The sequence below is a fragment of the Phalacrocorax carbo genome, chromosome 2 (genome assembly GCF_963921805.1).
Source record: "Phalacrocorax carbo chromosome 2, bPhaCar2.1, whole genome shotgun sequence".
Lineage (NCBI taxonomy): Eukaryota > Metazoa > Chordata > Aves > Suliformes > Phalacrocoracidae > Phalacrocorax > Phalacrocorax carbo.
Genome location: NC_087514.1, coordinates 28,487,132 through 28,507,142, shown reverse-complemented (window position 1 = coordinate 28,507,142; position 20,011 = coordinate 28,487,132). Strand labels below are relative to the sequence as shown.

The window sequence follows — 20,011 nt, the reverse complement described above, 5'->3', positions numbered from 1 at the left end:
TCGGTGGCTACTGGGGGTGCGGCGCGCATGCGCGGCGGGAGGGGCGCTCCCGCACAGGGGCCCGGTCTCTCCGCAGCGTTCCCGTTCCCTACCGTCGGCCCGGGACAGGGCTTCAGCCTCCCCCGGAGCTGCCGCTCCCCTCCCGCCCCGTGACAGCTTCGGCCGGGACTGAGAGCCCCAGGCTGAGCGGAGGCGAGGCTGCGGGGCCCAGGTGAGGCCGGGCCGGGCCAGTAAGGCCTGAGGAGCACACGCACACACCCCCACACCCCCCGAGGGTTGCGTCCCTCTGTGCTACCCTTCACAGCGCGCCAGTATCCCTGACCGACCGCCTTCCGTGCGAGACGAGAAATAACTACAGAGATTAATCCCATAACTGAAAGCAACTTTTGGGTAAAAAGTAGAAACAAACTTACTAGAATTTTAAGTAAAAGAAGAAATGCCTGGGAAGTTTGAAGGCCATTTGGCAGGTTACCAAAGACTTGCTACTCTGTTACGCTGAATTTTCTGTAAAGGAAGAGCAGAGGGAGGGCAGGCATGGAGGAGCAGTCAGTGCGTGACTCCGGTGACACACATTTGAGGATTGGCTCAAAATGCCCATTTCTCCTCATGCCATGCAGCTCATGAGGAGCGGGTCATCAAATTCCCGATGGCCATAATCATAGCAGCCAGCAATTGGAGAGCAAATTTCTCTCTGCTAGACAATCGGCTTGCTTCTCAGGTAGTGAATATTGGTAATTGTTTGCCCTTTATCTTTGCAAAACAGCGACAGCTTTTCGAGGTATGTCCACAGTTACTTAGAAGTTTAAGCATCAGAAAACCCATGGAGTTGAAACGGAGTGGGGGAGCTCAGGATAACGTTCGTCTAACAGGAAAAGATTAATTTAAAACATACAGAAATGTAAATATGAGTTGTCAGAAATGTTTCCATAGAATCAAATATGATCTGTTTAATCTCCATGTGTTACAACTAAGTATCCTTTGTCCTTAAATGTTTATTTAGATACCTTTTTATATTTTCCCTCCCATGCTTCTCCCAAGACAAATGACCCTAGTCTCCTTAATCTCTTCTTGTGAATTTTCTTCATTTTCTTTGCTTGTTTTTTTTTAAGTCCCTCATAATTTTGCAATCTCAGTTTTGAGTTAGGGTTGACCAGAAATACAGAGCATATCCTAAATGAGACTATTTCTCATCTTTATATAACTACTTAAATATCCTCTGTATTATTGTCATTATTCTGTCTCATTTATCCTATTGCGTTGACTTTTGTGATCACATTCTCATATGAGAAATCTTCATCATAAGAAACTGTATGAATCCTGTAAACCCCGTGATAATGTTTATACTTTTCATTTCCCTGCATTTATCCAACTTATTTTCTGGTACCATATTTTCCTATTCATTTACCATGTAGACTTCTTGAGTTCTTGCTGTCGCTGTGATCCTGATTGACCTGATTGTCTGTCCTGTAATATTTGTTGGTTTTCTACGTGTTCCTTTTTTCAGTCAATAAATGATTCAGGAGAGTCCCAAACTCAGAGACTATCAGAGCAGAAAGAAAGAGGCAGTTCAGGTATTCATATGGACTACAGGCTTAACTTGCATATAACTAGTGAAACAGTACCACTGTGGACTAACCCCTGTGAAACAGTACCTAAGCAGAACATTGAGGTGATCTATCATTAAACTTTCACCCTTAACAGAAATGTAGGTCAGCATTATGTCCATGTTGATATTTTATCCCTGACCTAGGATTTTGTTTTTTCTTAGTAGGCTTTTGTGTCAAAAGTCTCTCGGACTATTTTTAAACTATCATCAGGTGCTATGCATTTCTTTCTACAAGGTAGCCTGAGTGGCAGAAACAGCGTAGGCGTGCAGGTTTACAAAGGAGGACTCAGGCTTCTGCTGAGCTCTGTTATGCCACTTGGCCAAACCCTTGAAAGTCTAAATTATGCCTGCCAGCTCTCACATATTCATTACCTCTTAGACATTTCTGTAAGAGATTACTGAGATGTAATTTTCTTTGCAGAAGACTAGTGCTGGTTAGACACCTTCAGATCATGCTTTTCTAGGTGTTACAGTTTTTAATTGCCTTTTCCATACAGATAGTAGATATACAGTCTTGTAATTTTGCATGTTATAAGATTTTTTAAAAACCAGCTATCTTCTACACTGTAAACCTGCTGACTTACTTTAAACCAGATGCTTTAATATTTCAGTTAAGCTGTTCATAAACTTTTCCTAAATTTGTAAATAGGCATCACCCAAACTGAAGTAGGGCTTTATAAAGTGGAGTAATAGCCTAATAAGCCAATTTATTTTCCTTGTAAAATGCAGGTAGTCTGCCTTCAATTGTATTTTTAAATCATGAGATGTGAAAGCATTACTGCAGTTTTTTAAATTTGTCTGCTTCTTAGTCTTGGAGACCGCTTTCTTATTACCAAAAAAACCCCAGGTCTGGTATAGGAATTGCACCTCATCAATGAAAGCTGCTGAAAAACATTTTCTGAAATTTAGTTTGGTTTAGTTTAGTTCACTTTTATCATGACAATACAATGATTCTTTCAGAAGTGGCTGCTTGGCACATTTGTATCTTCCAACACATAAAAAGTTTGCTTTTATAGTTTGCCTCCTCTTACTTGTTAGCTTCATTCCAGTGAAGCTTTCTAAATTCTCTACTATTTGTTCATTTTAAACATCTCTTGAACTATATTCAAGAGATATTGCCGTTCTCCAACCTTCCTTTTTTTTGTTCAGTGATTACATCTCTCTTGAAACTCGGCGTGTTTTGAATTAACTGATTTGAATGAAGTATTGCTATATAAACCTTAGTCACTCTTTTAACACCTTCCAGACATATGACATATGGCTTTAATGATAGTGTGGCAGCTACTGCTTAGCGGTTTGGCCCTGTTGCTTCAGTGGCTGCTGGATGGTATGTGGGACCAATAATTGTCTTACTGTACCAACAAACAAGAGCATCAACAGTATATTTCTCTAAAATTTTAACATCGAGCTGTTTAACCATTTTTATACAGGATGCTAAGGACTAAGCCTTAGGATTGTAATTTTGATGCCTTTGAAATCCCATAGCAGTGTGTATTCAGTTTACCCTAAATTATTAAGTCAAAAGTTGGTAAGTGTAGACCCACTGATAGGTTTGTTGTCTTTCATGCCAAGTTTTGTAACTGCATAGATTTGTCAATGTGGCCTCTTCTCTGCAGAATCCGTAGGTTCTTACAGCTTCCATGCTGCTCCCTTCCCCCTTCCCCTGCCATTCCTTATGGCCAGACAGGACTCTGTAGGCTTCTCTGCCCTGTTACGCAAGTTGTACAAAAGGGTGGTTGTCAGTCAGTCATTATCTTTCCCATCAGCCAGTCTATGTGCTTAACACAGAGAAATCAAATGTTTGGGTTTTTTAATCTCAATATAACCCCCTGTAGATTAACATAGTTTAATGTACACAGACTGCTCAGGCCTTTTCTGAACGCCATTAATGTGCTGAAATTGAAATTATTAATTTTGGTTTTTCTGGTAAACTTCCTTCTACAGCCAATAACAAGGTGAAAGGTGTTGGTGTATGCAGCGGAGCAGCGTGGAGCCTCTCTGCTGCTGCTGTCTGGGAGTGATCTGTGACTGTGCTCAGCACAGTATCACCCCAAATCGGGCAGTGTGTTACCCATGCCATTTGAGAATCCTAATTAGCAGACTGCCATGCCACCACTATTCTCATATTTCTCAAATAAACAACCCCTCTCCCCCAAAAACATATGCCAAGAACTGTCAAGACCACTTGAGAGGAGCCATGCTAAGGGTACAAAGAGCACTTCAATTCCTGGTTTTAGATCACAGAATCATAGAATCATCAAGGTTGGAAAAGACCTTTAAGATCAAGTCCAACCGTCAACCCAACATCACCATGCCTCCTAAACAATGTCCCAAAGTGCCACATCTACATGTTTTCTGAACACCTCCATGGGTGGTGACTCCACCAATTCCCTGGGCAGCCTGCTCCAATGCCACTGCTTTCAGTAAAGAAATTTTTCCTAATATCCAATCTAAACCTCCTGTGACACAACTTGAGACCATTTCCTCTCATTCTATTACTAGCAACCTGGGAGACCAACATCCACCTCACTGTAACCTCCTTTCAGGTAGTTGTAGAGAGTGATAATGTCTCCCCTCAGCCTCCTCTTCTCCAGACTAAACAACCCCAGTTCCCTCAACCTCTCCTTATAAGACTTGTTCTCCAGACCCTTCACCAGCTTCATTGCCCTTCTCTGGACATGGTCCAGCAACTCAGTGTCCTTCTTGTACTGAGTGGCCCGAAACTGAACACAGTATTTGAGGTGCGGCCTCACCAGTGCCGAGTACAGGGGCACGATCTCGTCCCAGGTCCTGCTGGCCACACGATTCCTTATACAAGCCAAGATGCTGTTGGATGCCTTGGCCACCTGGGCACACTGCTGGCTCATGTTCAGCCAGCTGAACCCAGCTGCACCAGCTGAACCAGCACCCCCAGGTTCTTCTCTGGGCAGCTTTCCAGCTACTCTTCCCCAAGGCTGTAGCACTGCATGGGGTTGTTGTGTCCCAAGTGCAGAACCCAGCACTTGGCCTTGTTGAACCGCATTGCAGTGGGCCTCGGCCCATCGATCCAGCCTGCCCAGGTCCCTCTGCAGAGCCTTCCTACCCTCGAGCAGATCAACACTCCCACCCAACTTGGTGTCATCTGCAAACTTACTAGAGTGCACTCAATCGAATAAATAATTTGCAATAAAAAAACCCAGCCCAGTGAGGCATATGAATCGAACGGAGCACAACCCGTCCCTCGCAGCAGGAGCTCGAGTCCCCGGGGCCGTGGCAGTGGCCGGGCCAGGCACCCCTGAGGCTGGCGGGCTCTAGCGACGGCCTCGCTCGTTTCCCGACTCAGGAGCCCAGGCAGGAGTGGCGGCGCACCGTCACCGCCAGCGCATCCCAGCCCGGCCGGCCAGGCCCGCCGGCCGCACCGCCTCCCGCCCCCGGGCGGGCTCTGCCCGGGCCGCCGAGCAGGCGCACAGCCCGCCGCCCCCGACCCCTCGGCGGGAAAAGATGGCGGCGGCGGCGGTGTGGCTGGTGCGGCGCGGTGTCAGTGGCGGTGTCGCGACTTGCTTCTCTGGCAGCGGGAGGGTAAGACGCTCCCTGCTCCGGTGCGGCCCAGGGCAGTCGGCCGGCGCCTCGGGGGAATCTCCGCGACTTCCAGCCCCGCTCCCCCGAGGCTGCCCGGGCGTCCTTGTCCCGTCCGAGGACACGGCGGGTCTCGGCGGACGGCGCTGCCCGCCCTCCCGGAGCCCTGCAGGGCCGCCGCTCCCCGGGACGTGCCCCCCTGCCCCGCCGCAGGGCCGTTCCCGGTTCTCTCCCATTCCCGTACAGGCTGTGGAGGCACTGGTATTGCCCTTTGATCCCGGTAGCAAAGTTAGGCAGCGCGATTTTGGTAAAGTGGTTTGGGTGTTGCCCTCCAGCAGCGACACGGCTGATGTGTGCGGGTGTTGCGAGGGAGTTCTGCTTCTCACCAGCCACTGCTCGGCTGCTTCCGAGGGGCCCTTCTGCGGCGGTTTCGTGATTCACTTCCACCCCCCGGGGGAGGGTTAGGTTTTGGTTTCTTCACGATTTGGGGATTTTTTTTTTAATGTTGTTTCCTTCTTTATAGCTCTCTTTACACCTGAGGTTTAATTTAAAACCTTGACCTAAATGGTGGAATGATTAACTTGAGTGAATTGTGCCATAGAAGACCGTCGTGCAAGCTAGTAATGAGATTGAGAAACAGTCTCATGAGAAGATTGCTGAATGATACCAGCCTTACTGGCTGCTTGCGTTCCGGGACTTTGTTAGTCTTAGCGCGGTCTTCCACCTGCCCCTGCTGCAGCCTCCTCCCTCATCTTCCTCCCCCGCGCAGGAGGAAGGCTGCTTGCTCGGTTTCTGTAGTGCTGAGCGAGAGGAGGGGGCTGTGTCGGTCTCTGCTCAGGGAGCCTCGGTACTGCGTGGGGGTTGCCTCTGGCTAACTCCTTGTCCTGGAGGGAGTCCAGATGCCGTCTTCATGTGCAGTCTCTGCCATGAGCTGAAGTTCTCCAGAGGGAGCCCTTCTCTCTCCCTGCATACCTGAAGGGAGACGAGATGAGTAGGGGACTACTGAGAAAGACCCAAAAGAGAATTTTCACGCTCCCTTTTCCTGGAGGCTTAATAGTGCTTTGGTACTCCATGAAAATACACAGACATTATTTTCCTTGGGAGAATTAAAAAAAAAAAATCGTTAGGATTTTACAGACATTTGGTAGCAGATCTGATCTGCAGAATGTTATTTCAGAAAAATGTTGTGACATACTTCGGGTTTTCCATTTGGTCTGTTTGTGTTCCTTAGATCCACTTTTGGTTTATTTTTTCCTTTGTGAGATGCTATTGCACATAGCTGAAGAGTCCAAGTTCCAGAAAGAATCCCTAAAGTACACTTCTAATAAAATGCTGTAGGATTTGCTGCACTGCTTTGCTTTTGTGATAATTCTAGCTTTAGTTTGAGCTTTACTTTCTCAATTTTGTTCTACATAGTGCCCTCAACTCTTTTTCACTCTTAGTTTTTGTTTCATCATTTCTTTGGAACACGAGCTACCTTAGCAGTGTAATTCCATGACTGTTCTCTCTGTTTTTACCTGCGTTACTCATATACAAATGTATTATCACACAGAAGGATTCACATGCACGCTTTCTTAGGCCAGCTTTAAGCTCTGTGAAACCCCCATCCATGTGCATTATAGCTGTGGCATGTACAGATTATTCAGCTACCACTAAAAATGTTGTCTCTTAATTTGAGCGTTGAAAATGTGAGTTAGTAAATAGAACAATAGGTTGTAATATTTTTACTATTTTAAAAAAAACTTTTCTCCTTTGTGTCAACCTATTGAACAATTGCATGTTTTTATTAACAACATCATACAAAAGTAGCCATTCAGTCTTCTTTCCTAAAATTATACTGGGATTTTTTTGTATTAAAATAAACACATTAAGTGCTGAAGTACAAATTAGTATTAAAGAAAATAAATATAACTTACATTCTTTTAATTTTTGCACATCAAAAATAAAATTAGTCCAGTTTTGTCATACTCAGAAGTGTTCGCAGCTTCAGGTTAGGGTAACTTTTGTATTCTAAATGTTTTAGGAGTTTCTGAATTATTACTGTAATGCTGCTGTCCTAGAGCATTTAATTCAGTATTTACTTTAGGGCTTGAATTAGTTTCGTGTTTTAAGATGCTAGAAATATCCTTTTGGCTATTTTTGCTGCGACTTTCTCGCCGACGTCACAAACTTCTCATTGCATTAATGGGATGTTTTCTTATTAACCTGGATCACTAGATGTAATACTGAATTTTCTTCTCTTTTTGTGAATGTTTTTAAACAGGTACCAATCATGTGTCTTTTTGCAAGGGCCAGTTCATCGAGGGCTAATTTGCTGTAGATGGTATTTCTGCTGGGACAGAGTATAGTGATGGTAACCAAACCTTGCACCATTTTGTCTTGGAGATGGCACTGGTTTGCTTAATGGCTCCAGTATGAATGGGACAGGACTCGTGGAGTTTGGTTCTGCTCCATTCCACAGTAAAGAACAATGTTTCATTGACTACAATAATAAAGGGTCAAAGCCTTGAAGCTACTACTGAAGCTTTTGAATTGAATATATACACATGTGATCTCAAAATCGCATGGATTCGTTAGGGCTGAACTCCTTACGCATAAAGTACGGTTCATATATCAATCTGAAACCCAAATCCTGCTGGGAGACTGTACTTAGTTGGTAATGGTTTTCCACATGCTTTAGTAAAAATGACAGACATAAGAACAACTAACTTCCAAAATAACAAAAATTGTTATTAAATTATTTTTTTCAATAGTGCTCTAATTGGAATGGGAAGTCTCAAAATAGCTCAGGTGCTTCCTAGTCTAGGATTAGCATTTATATCAAGATGCATGTGTTTTAGGATAATACAAACAAATCATTCTTACATTCAGTTTATAATAAGGCAGTTATGGTTGTCACCTCCACCGTTATAAGAAAATCTGATCTTGCATAACAGTTCTGTGTACAGAAATGAAAAAACAAACTAATGTACCTTTTCTGTCAGTTTTTCAGCCGTGGGCCAAATGTGCTGCACCAAGACAGCAATGCACCACAAGCTGCATTCTTTTCACCTCTTCAAAAAGTGATGTTGCCACCAAATAGCTTTCAAGGGAAAGTGGCCTTTATAACTGGTGGAGGTACTGGGATTGGCAAAGGGATGACAACAACTTTGTCCAGCCTAGGTGCCAAGTGTGTTATAGCAAGCCGGTAAATATTAACGAAGACATTTTAAAGCTTTCATATTGTACTGAATGCTGAATGGCTCTGTTTTCTTCTTCATAGTGGACCTTGCTTTCTTCTCCATAAACTGGATAAATTTATTCTATTTACTCTATTTCAGAGTAAATCTCATAACTTTTAAATAATAATGCCATATTGTAAATACCAGAAACTTGCAGATCCATCTACAAATATCTAATGGAGTAACCAGCAGTAGGAAGGAATAAACTAAATGCATTTCCATGAAATGCAGCAGCAAAACAAACAACCTAGAATATTAGATACAAATTAAACTAAAGCCTAAAAGAGAACAAAAAAATGAAATTACCATTGTTGAACATTTTGAATGTATTATTGCAGGTTTTCTTGATGCAGATTTGAATTGCCATAAAGAATTAAAACCTTTCCTCTTTATTCTTACAACTTTAAAAATAGCCTTGATTTTCTCCTAATGAAGATGATTTTTCTACAGTTCTCTTAAGTAGCACTACATTAGAGACTAGAAAAACAATCTAATTTTTAATCAAAATAAACAAAAATGTTGTGACATTCATCCAAACAGTGGTTTATCTATTTAGTTTTAAATCTGAATATGCATGTGTCTTCTAAAATGCTAGTAGAGTAGTAGCTAAAACTAAGTTTGTTATGATTATGTACTCAGAATGAAAATATTTTTTCTAGCTTATCATGGTGATTAGTTTAAGAGTCTCTTACTCCATTGCTTTGAAGTAGCACTAACCAGAAATGACATATATTTAAAGTTTTCAGAAAGTTAGTGACTAAACATAGCTTTTATCTTAAAGCTCAATTTTAATGAAAATCAGGAACATGCACGTGCGTGCACACATATTTTTTAGCTTGTATTTGCTCAAAAAATAATCAGATTTTATTAATCTGAATTGTAATTGCATTTAATTGAAATTTAGTGACGTCGTATACTTATTTCTAGGAAACTTGATGTTTTGAAAGGAGCAGCAGAAGAAATTTCTTCTAAAACAGGGAATAAGGTAAATTTGTACAGAATTGGGAATATGTTATTGCACTTTAAATGGTTATAGGATTTTTATGCGTTTATGTGCTTCTATGGCTTGTTTAATTTATGAGTGATACAGTTTTGAAGTCTTACAGCTGCCTTTCCATTATTATATAGGTTCATGCCATCCAGTGTGATGTGAGAGATCCAGTTTCAGTTAAGAATGCTGTTGCCGAACTAATCCAGGTGGCAGGACGCCCTGATGTAAGTGTTTTAGTGAAAGGAAAGAACTTCAGTCTTCATTCCTGAAAATACTCCAGATAGTAGGTATGAAGAAAATTACAATGATAGAAGGTTAATGGAATCTAAAGAGACACCAGACAAAAAGTGTCAGAACTTCAAGATAAAGCTAACATTCACAGTTAGACTCGTTACTCTATTCTTGCGCCTCATAAAATACATAGTGACCAAACAGACAAGACATTGTTGTTCTTACTCTAAGGACTAACTTTTTTATTGTAAACAGTGGGACAATTATGATGGGATCCTTTGAGTTAATTAAGTGCACAGAATATTGCCCTTAAGTCCTCCTGAAAAGGTGACTTATCTGTGTTGGTACCGAATTATGCCTGTTGCTTGTTAACAGAATATCTCACAAATTAGAAATGGAAGTAATCATAAACGTCTTCTTTGGTGCTTGCTTGGCTTATTATAACACATAAAGAAGGTTCCAACTTGAAAACTAAGTCCTCATAAAACCAAGAAAAAAATCCTCAGTCAAGTAAAGTATCTGGTTTTTAATAGTTTGGCACAAAACACAGTCTCTTTACATCAGACTGTTGCTTTGAGAAGGGTGGTCTGGAGAAGGCTGAACAATGATAGGCACCAAATTCTGTTTTGATCGTGAGAGAAAACTCAGTTCTGCTAGCTGATAGAAAGTATGGTAAGGATGTTAAAATTGATGTAAAGGATAGTAAGTGAGATTTAAAACAGTTTACTGTAGGTTTAAGTGTTGTATGTGTATTGTAGACACTTTGCATTCGTCAGTAGCTTCCTATAGATGTACAAGAGAACCTACTGAATTCTAAATGTGGTAAGTGGAGAAACTATTTCTTACAAATGTATGCTACAACAGTGCTGTAAGATAAGGCAGCTCACTGTCCTAATTTGTAGACAAGATATTCTTGGTATTGTTTTGACTACTAGTTATTGCGTTTTTTGCCCAAAGCACATCACGATCTCCAGGTTTTAAGTGTGTGCAGAGAAGGAGGAGACTTATTCCTACGTATTATATTTTTAGTACCCCAGTAATTTTCTGAACAAATATTTCCCATGACTTGTTCTTTACAAGGATTTCCCTTCTCTTTAATTTCCTACATTCTGTGTGTTTAAGAGAGACTGCAGAGTAAATAGAATATTCAGTTCTTTTTGTCTAGTTTTTCTCCTAGTGACAGACATGACACTTATGTTTATGAATACTGCAAGCCTGGCCTGTGCAGTGGTACCTCAAAAATAGAAGTTAATGGCAGTATAATGTTCCTTCTAGCTTTGTTTTGTTCATTCCATCCCCAAGACTGTTAGTCCCAATTAGAAAGCAGTCATTCTTTTGTCATATGGATTGTTTAGGCAGTCATATAAATGTACATCCTTCAAAGATTATATCGTACAGTCTTTAGTTCACTAGTTTCATTATTGTGTCCTCTTTATATTTATTCAGTGATTCAAGTAACCTCAGTATCTTAAGGTATTTGGATTTTTTTTATTCAGACCTTAGATAGGCCTTTAAATTGCATTTGCCATCTATATATATAATCTATGGCTTTTTTATTTTTTTGTTTTCATGCAATATGTGCTGTGCTCCATTTTTTATTTGAAAATTCAAATATCTTAATTTAGCCGAGAGGTTCTTCAGGACAAAAACTTTGTTTTATGTGCAAACGTGCATGAATCTAGGTGCCATTCCATAAGTAATACACCATTTTCTTGCTTCAGCACATTATATTATTATCAATAACTAGAATAAATAATTACAGAACATCTGGCCACATAAGTTTTGGTTTAAAAACTGCTTATGTGATGCTTTGTCCCCTTAAAAAAAAATCTAACTTGCTCGCTTGAAGGGCTGAGCAGATGATAGATCAGAAGTATCCTTTGCCAGTTACTCTTTGTATATCTGTCACTTGTAGCCTTTCTACATCTATTCGAAAAAAGTTTTGTAGTATGTTCGCTCTCTGTCTCCCCACCCACCCACCCATTTGATGAGGATATTTTTACTTTTCTACCTGGAAACACTAAGAAGTTCCTTGTAAATTCTTCATTTTCTCTCAGGAAGAGTTATTTTTAGTTAACTCTTAGGTTTTCCTTCATGTGTTTCAGGTTGTGATAAACAATGCAGCTGGAAACTTTATTTCCCCTTCTGAACGACTTTCTGCTAATGCATGGAAAACGATAACTGATATAGTGCTTAATGGTACTGCATTTGTAACTCTGGAAATTGGAAAGGAGCTCATTAAAGCACAAAAAGGTATCTTAAACAAGATAGTAACTAAGCATTGTGATGTAATATTATTACTTGCTTTCCTTGCCTTACTATTATTATAACCAGTTTTGAGAGTTTGAAAAGAAACACAATTTTTAACATTCTACATCTTTTTTAGAAAGAAACTTCATTTTGAGTAAAGCCACACTTAAATATCACACAGTAGAACTGGCTAGAAATTACTTCTTTGTAGAACCTGCCCTTAAAATTGGACCCAGAGGCCATGAGTTTGAATATCAAAATACGATTGCAAAGTTTGTACTAGTTGTAAATGTTTTCAAAATCTAAATAATAAGGCTTTGTTTAAAACATATGCTGTTATTTCTTTAGAGTCTTCTATATCTATGTTGGTTTCATTGAACAACTGAACATGTGGCATTTATTTAACTGAACAGCAAGCCAGGAAATCACTTCGAGTTTTCCTCCTACACTTAAATAAATAAGATTCACAGCTGTGGTATTTGACTAATATCGCTAGAGAATATTATCTTTGAGATAATTTGAAAAAGACGTCAAAAATTGAAATCGGTATTAGGTTTTATTTTCCCAGGTATAATTCCTAGTTCTAGACTACCTAGGAATTTAATTCAATATTTTGGCTTCACCTTAAAAATATGATAGTCTTTGATATGCTGTTTAGCCAAAGGGTTACTTAACCAGATTATTGTCTTTAAGGGAAAGATGATGTATGCTTTCTATGTTATGTCATAGATTATATACAAAGAACTGCTTTCATTTTACATTATATTCTAGTTATGAATTGAAAACCATTGAGCTTATTTTTTGATCAGAATGGTACCCTCTCAAATAGCATTTAAAAGCAGGGAGGCTTATTATGGTTTTCCATGTGCCCTTACTTCTGAACCCTGTTTTCTAGGTACAGCCACTGTATTGAAATAATCTTTTTGTATTTGCACTGCATTTCTCTAACTCCTGAATTAGTTGTATTTCTTCAAAGCTCCTCTCTGAAAAGTACTCAGTGGGTTTATGCTATTTAATGATAACAATATAAAGTTAATGTTCTTTCAGTAAGTCTGTAACGTTTTTGGTCAGTTGACACAGTATTTTCCACATTTATTTTAGCACCACATGAAAAAATAATGTCTACCATTCTAGTGCTAATATCCCCACATTAAAAACCCATCCCCAACTCTGACTTACTATATCATTATAGCAAACTATTGTAATACTTTGCTTTATTGCCTTCCAGTTGCATGCAGTATCTCCCTATAGTAACGTGAAATACAGCTTTAAAAATGCCTTTGCTGCTGGTGAATGAAAAAACACTTCCCTTGCTTCCAGCTTCAAATTTGGCAAAATCCAGGTGTCATTCACCTTCATGTTGCCTCTCTTGCTTTTACTTGCAAGCTTCCAAAATGTGAATTTCTTTTGCTATTACTTGCATGCTTTCTTTCTATGGGATTCCATCTGTATGTCAGACCTTTTATTTAAGACGTGTTTTTGCAAGTAGATCAAGTTTGTCCTCTCAATCTCCACCTTGGTTTTCTTTTCACTTGCTTGTTATTTTAAGTTTGAGGAGATACCTTAGTTTCTGAAGTGATGGAGATGGAAGCCAATGCACATAGTTTAGAACAGTCTGTGAGGATGCTATACATCTGACGGTTACTAGAACACTGGCACATCCTTTAGGTCTGCAGCATGACCTACATTAAACCTAATTTAGTAATTAATAAAAGTGCTCTGCCTTTAGACTCTACGTTTGTACTGGTATTGAAAAGGGATTTGTAATCTGCTAGTGCAATATTTACTTGTGCACTAAAGTTTTACAAAATAAGAGGAGGTAATTGGTTAGATACTGTCCATTTTATGAATGTAGGCTTTAGAAATAGAAATTGTTTATGAACTTTAAACTTCAGAGCTGTAAATTTATCAGTCATTACTGCTTCTGTGTTAGGTTCACCCAATGTGCCTCTATTTAATCTGTAATTTAAAAATTCTGTGGTTTAATTCTGAAAATTGTATAATTAAGAGTCAATTCTAGATAACTTCAAAGTTGTTCTGTGTTTTTTTGCCTCTTTTGATTTTTCTTTTTGAAGTCTTTCGCTATAGACTACTTTTTTATAAATAGGTTCTCCTTAGTTTCTCTTGTGTAACATTGCTGTAATTTTTTTGCTAAGTCTCTACTTCATTATCACATACATTCTATCAGTAACATATATTGTTTTAGAAATATCCCTTGGGTAGCTATTCCAATTAAATTTTTTTTAAAATACAGTAAGTAGAACAGTTATTTTAGTTACCGTGGTGTAAGTAGTGAACTGCTGTCCCTTGTCCTCTATTTCCCAATTACAGTAAGTATATGGTAGTCATTGATCAAACAGTTAGAATTTGCAGGCTTCTATAAAAGAAAGATTAAATAAACATTTGCAGTTTCCATAATGCTTCTGCTAAATCTGTTGTAAAATGTAACATATAAAAGAAAGTGGTCTTTTTATAGTACAGTTTGTTGTGATAATAATGGAGAAAAAGCTATGCAGGTAAACTTTGTCATAAGCTCTATTGCAGAAGAAGATTCTGAAAATTTCTTTAAAAACTTTTTTTTTCTGCATAGACCTTATTTAACTCAAGCCCAAAACTGTGTCATTTTAAGGTTATGCCAAACCTAATTGTTATGCTGACTCTTCCCCCCCCACCCCAAGCCAGGCAGTAATGAAATTAAGGTAAATTACCTGGTTAGTGACTACTAGGCTAGGGCAGCTTCTAAATAGACACTAAGATCCTAGGCCTTCACTCCAGTTGGACTGATGAGCACATGTAAATTCATTATCAGTAGAAATCTGAGGGTTTAGACCTTTGCAGCCTAATCAATAGCTATTTACACGTACATGGAACAACTCATAACATTAATGGAAAAGAGTGAACTGAAATAAAAAAGTTTGAAAGCAAAGCTTCCAAGACTAGATTTTCAAAATATCTTTCTATAGCCCAGCGTGAAATGACATCCCTAACACTTCAGCTGCAACCTGCTGTACCTCTGAGGCTGCTTTTTACCTTAAGTTCAGAGTTTGATCGTCATGCATTTTTTCTGTTTGATGTGTTTGTTTTGTTTGTTTGTTTGTTTTTTAATGTTTTGCAACTTTCAGGAGCAGCATTTCTGGCTATTACAACAATTTATGCAGAGAGTGGTTCAGGATTTGTGTTGCCGAGCGCCTCTGCCAAAGCTGGTGTAGAAGCAATGAGCAAGTGAGTAATAGAGCAAAATGTCTGTTCTGCTTTTCACATACTTGAGATGGGGTAATAGTCTATAAAAATGGAGCTAGTTGGCATAGTCATCCTGTTCCATGGTATCACACGAGAACCTTCTGGCCTCCAGTGTCCTAGAAAGAAAATAGCATGCTAACAGCTTCTTACAGAAGGAGGTATTAACTGGTATTATTGTGATGATTTTTATCTCAAGGATGAGATAAGGACAAGTGGAGCTACTTCTTTTGGCAATAGCAAGTTCTGAAGTTTCAATTACAGAGTTCCTATAATCAGATTCTCTTGCATTCTCATAGGCAAACCAGCACTTAAAGACAGCTATTAGCAGAACTGTTCAAGGTCTGTAGTGCTTTCCACTTCCTTTGGTCTCAGGAAAAGATGTGCATGTATTGGGTGGAGTATACTGTTGTTTCACCTATCTAGTTTCATAAAGAAATGTGTTTTCTATCACTATTTTAAATTAAGGTCTGCAGTTATTCTTAATTCAGAACAGTATCCATGTTACTCAGCAAACAAAAGGTTTTCCATCATCATTAACTGTAGGGCAGTCCTTCACAGCAAATAGATCCTCCTCTGCACTTGGGCAGAAGGAATTGAATAGTGTGGCAGCCTTTTAGTAACTAGAATTCTTTATCCAGAAAAAAAATGAGGGAATGAGTGATGGTCTTGATTTCTGTTCTACAGAGCTGTAACTGAAGCGTGTACATGACCCAGCTAATTCACTCACTGTAGGGGGTGATCTGTATAAAGTCGTACTTACGCAGAGAAAATGCTGCCATAAAGCAAAATTATTCTACTGGTCCCATTTTAGAATGTAACCTCAGTTTTGTGTTATTTCAAAACATCTAATATGAGAGCTATGTTGAAAATGTTTGAAATGTGTACTTGTGGGATAGACTAAATTACCAGAGAAAAATGGTGGCCTAACAGTTGTTTGTCAAGGAGTTTAGGTGACGAAATCATCTGTATGATTTGCAAGGGAGAAGGAACTGTTCCTTAATGTTGCTTTACCTCTGATGCATCTATTATGATCTGTTATTAGAGTCAATATTCCTCTGTTTGTGAATGTGAATTTTTTTTTTCTTCTCTGGAATGTTTTTGTTAAGAGCAAAAAAATTGCCTGTTTCAGGAGAATTCTAGTATTTACACATTTGATTCAGTTTTAAATATTTTTTCTTTGCTGAATAGCATTATTAAAATACTGTGTTTAAAATATTGATGCATTCTGTTAATGAATTTTTAGGTCTCTTGCGGCGGAATGGGGTAAATATGGCATGAGATTCAATGTGATTCAACCAGGTCCAATAAAAACAAAGGTACATAGCATGGGGTGAAGCACAGTCTTGAATACGCTTTATAGCACAGGCTTAATTTTGAGATAGTCTGACCTTTTCTGTAACTGTTAAATTCAAGTATGTTTTCCTTAGTAGTCAAGAATGCTGGCATATTGAATGTGCTCTCAGTAATTCTTTTCTAAAATGGAATTTCTTGAACTTCTGAAGCCTGCCACTGCCCCTTCTACTACACTAATATAACTTAAACCCTTTTATAGTGTTTTAAAGAAATGATATATCAAAATATTTAATGGTGATTCTTATCAGCTGTACATACATAGTTTTTCAAGTGAAGTGAATTCTTATACTTGGGGGAGTAAAAGTGCCAATTTCTGCCTGAACTCCTAATTTTTAAACAAAACATCTTATCAATTCACTGGACAACTCAGTTTTACCTTTTTTGGCTGTAAAGAAAGATAAGCGGCAGTTACCAGCAGGGTTATAAGAATGTTGAAACATTACAGGATCTGACCAAAAGTCCTCCAGGCCTTGTGTCTGGAGGATTTTTAGGCAAGAGTAGAAGAAAAACATTTAATGACATTTTTAGTCTTTAATGTTAATGACTAATTAACACTAACACTTCACAGAATAGTAGGGGCTGGAAGGGACCTCTGGAGGTCATCCTGTCCAACCTCCCTGCTTGAGCAGGGACACCTAGAACAGGGAGCACAGGTCTGCCCCAAGACGGGTTTTGAATGTCTCCAGGGAATGGTATTTAATGATACTAGTGATAGGACGAGAGGAAATGGCCTTAAGTTACTTCATGGGAAGTTTAGATTAGATATTAGGAAAAAAATTTTCACTGAACGGGTGGTCAGACATTAGAACAGGCTGCGCAGAGAGGTGGTGAAGTCGCCATCCCTAGAGGTATTCAAAAAAAGTGTAGATGTGGCACTTCGGGACTTGGCTTAGGAGGCATGGTGGTGTTGGGTTGACAGTTGGACTTCATGATCTTAGAGGTCTTTTCCAACCTTAATGGTTCTATGATTCTATGATTTCTTCTTTATGTCTCCAGCCTCTGGCAGGCTGTGGCCAAGGGAGTTTGATACAACTGATATCTCTTGATATTGTAATCATCTTGATGGATTTTTCTCTTCCATTAGTTTGTCCTGTTCCTTTTCGAATCCATGTAAACTTCTGGCATCCATTGTATCACATGGCAAGATCACTTTGATCTATAGGTTCTCATAATTTTTGGCAAGTTAACTGATTTAAATGTCAATATTGCTACCTCCTGTTAATGTTTCTCATTCAAACTACTAGCATATATCCCACTTGAGATACTCTGTGTTCTTAATAAAGTACTACGTTTGTCATACTGGTTCCAAGTTAAAATTTTCCTGAAAGCATAAAAAGGCAGACCAGCTTTACTTAAAACAGTATATTGCAAAATCGAGGTTTTCTGCTTTAGGGACTACAGCCGTGTCTTTAAGAAACACTTTTGTAAGTCATGATTAAATAAGCAATTTAATCAAACTTGATTTTTTCTTTTCCTTTTCAGGTTTACTTACTTTGTGTCATGTATAATTTTTGTGTCACTTACCTGCTTCTCTTCTCTATTTGTTCTTTTCCCCTGGCCATGCAGCAATTCTGAGTCTTGCTTATTTCTTCAAATGTTTGTCATGGGTGTTTGGGAAACAAAGACTATTAAACCCTTTTGTTTTTCATAGATAGATGGTGGGTGACTGTCCCAAACATGTTGCATACCAGCTTATCACCATCAGTAGCTGCACATAAGCGCAACAGGGATAAATTCTGTTTCCTGTTCCCTACTTCTTTTTCATCCTGCTGACAAAGATGGTGTAGACAGTTCACTCACAAATGTTAACTTCCATATTGTTTATGCAGAGTCAAATCTGTGTTGGATTTTAATTTATGATATAACTTTTTTTTTTTTTTTTAAAATGTTTCTCTTAATTTTCAGGGTGCTTTTAGCCGCTTGGACCCAACAGGCACATTTGAGAAGAAAGTGATTGAGAGGATTCCCTGTGGTCGTCTGGGAACTGTAGAAGAAATTGCAAATCTTGCTGCCTATTTCTGCAGTGACTATGCAAGCTGGGTTAATGGAGCAGTAAGTTTTAGCTGATCTTGTTTATACAATTAACCTGATGATAGTCTGAGTTTTGCTGATACTTTTTTTTTTAAAGCCCCGGTTTCAGAAATGAAAGAAAACCTGTTACTTTGAAATTCTTTACAAGCATTATTACCATTTTAATTGTAATGCATAGTAGTTAGTACCCTTAAAAAGAACTCTTTAAAATTACTGAATTACATTATTTTGAACATGGATTTTTCTGATCCAAATCAGTAAAAATTACTTTCACAGTTCATAACAAGGGGATGCTATAGAAAGCCCACTATTATTAAGCACACTGCTTATGGTTTTTTCTAGGTTATTAGACTGGATGGTGGAGAATATGTTTCTATGGCAGGAGAATTCAATGATTTGAAGAAGGTATTAAATTCCTCACTTGATACTTTACATTCAAACAAATATTTAGATGTGTAATTATTATATAGAATTCCAATAAAACACTTTTCTTTTACTAGGTTACCAAAGAGCAGTGGGATATTATGGAAGCAATGATTAGAAAAACAAAAGGCTCTTGAAGTACGTAACTGTGTGGTGGAGATTTTTGGAAATGAAACACTACTTTTTCACGAATACTTGGAAATAACCAACTGAGAAATAATCGTCATAATGTTTTGTATGCAGATTTCAGTAAAATATGTTGAAACTCTAGATGGGAAGAATATACATGCTGTGTTCAAAATATGACAATCTGATCTGTTGCCAATAGTGAACAACAGTTGTTCACTGAAATTTTATTTTTCTTCAGATGATGTGGCATATAGCCATGCCATGGTCAACGAGTAGCTTTTCTTTTTTAATTTTTCATATGATTTTTTTGTTTCTCAGGTATATCTCTCTTAATATTGTAATTCCAATAGCATTCAGGACTATCATAACTGAGTATAATTGTTAATGTGATGAAAAACTAAGAAATTAAGTCCTTATCTGCATACTTTGGTAATAAGCCCTAAATTTGCAAATAATGAAGTGTCAAGTTATCAGCAGGACTACGTACGCTGAGATAGGATGTAACTCCTGTGGTTACTTAGAAAATCTTGAAATACATAACTATCTTGGTCTCATCTTTTGCTGACATTTTCAGTCTGTTAATTATCTTATGCTGAACTTTAAAAATGGCATTTAAGGACTAGCAGTGCCTTTCTGAGGAGCTCACTCTTTGTCATGATTAAGTTAATGTTCTTGAAAATGAGAAACTAAAAAGCATTTGCTATTAATATGTGTGTGACATGGGGTGTCTCTCCATTTAAAAAGGTTTACTTAAAACTAATAAAGGACATCAGTAAATTGGGACTGAAAGCATTGAAACCTCATTGGTTGAGAGTTTCAGAAATCCCAGAGTTTCATTTGCGTTCACAGACTGGTACTAGCGAAGATTTAAGATGGCGTTATCTCTGAATCTAGTCAGTTCTTCCATCTCAAATATGCAGGAGATTTAAAAAAAAAAACCAAACCCAAAACAAAAAGAAACTAAGAAAACCGAAGTATTGT

General features: G+C 38.6%; 1 protein-coding gene across 2 annotated transcripts; it reads left to right on the top strand.

The window, feature by feature from the left end:
• The first annotated feature begins 5,032 nt into the window (after positions 1–5,032).
• DECR1 (2,4-dienoyl-CoA reductase 1) lies at positions 5,033–19,584 on the top strand. 2 transcript variants are annotated; one of them, XM_064442438.1, is made up of 10 exons: positions 5,033–5,164; positions 8,146–8,348; positions 9,310–9,367; positions 9,511–9,597; positions 11,710–11,857; positions 14,977–15,076; positions 16,338–16,410; positions 18,353–18,499; positions 18,821–18,883; positions 18,979–19,584. In XM_064442438.1, exons 1-10 carry the CDS (start codon positions 5,087–5,089, stop codon positions 19,036–19,038), a joined length of 1,017 nt encoding a protein of 338 aa, XP_064298508.1. In that variant the 5' UTR covers positions 5,033–5,086; the 3' UTR covers positions 19,039–19,584. The 2 variants fall into 2 exon arrangements, with proteins under 2 accessions (XP_064298508.1, XP_064298509.1); XM_064442439.1 differs by lacking the exon at positions 5,033–5,164 and adding an exon at positions 7,444–7,514.
• The last annotated feature ends 427 nt before the right edge of the window (positions 19,585–20,011 follow it).

Bases quoted from the DNA above. Each gene is read 5' to 3' on its own strand.
- DECR1 (XM_064442438.1), top strand. From the start codon at position 5,087: ATGGCGGCGGCGGCGGTGTGGCTGGTGCGGCGCGGTGTCAGTGGCGGT. The intron at 9,598-11,709 runs GTAAGTGTTTTA...CATGTGTTTCAG, and splicing joins AGGTGGCAGGACGCCCTGAT to GTTGTGATAAACAATGCAGC. The intron at 18,884-18,978 runs GTATTAAATTCC...TTCTTTTACTAG, and splicing joins AATTCAATGATTTGAAGAAG to GTTACCAAAGAGCAGTGGGA.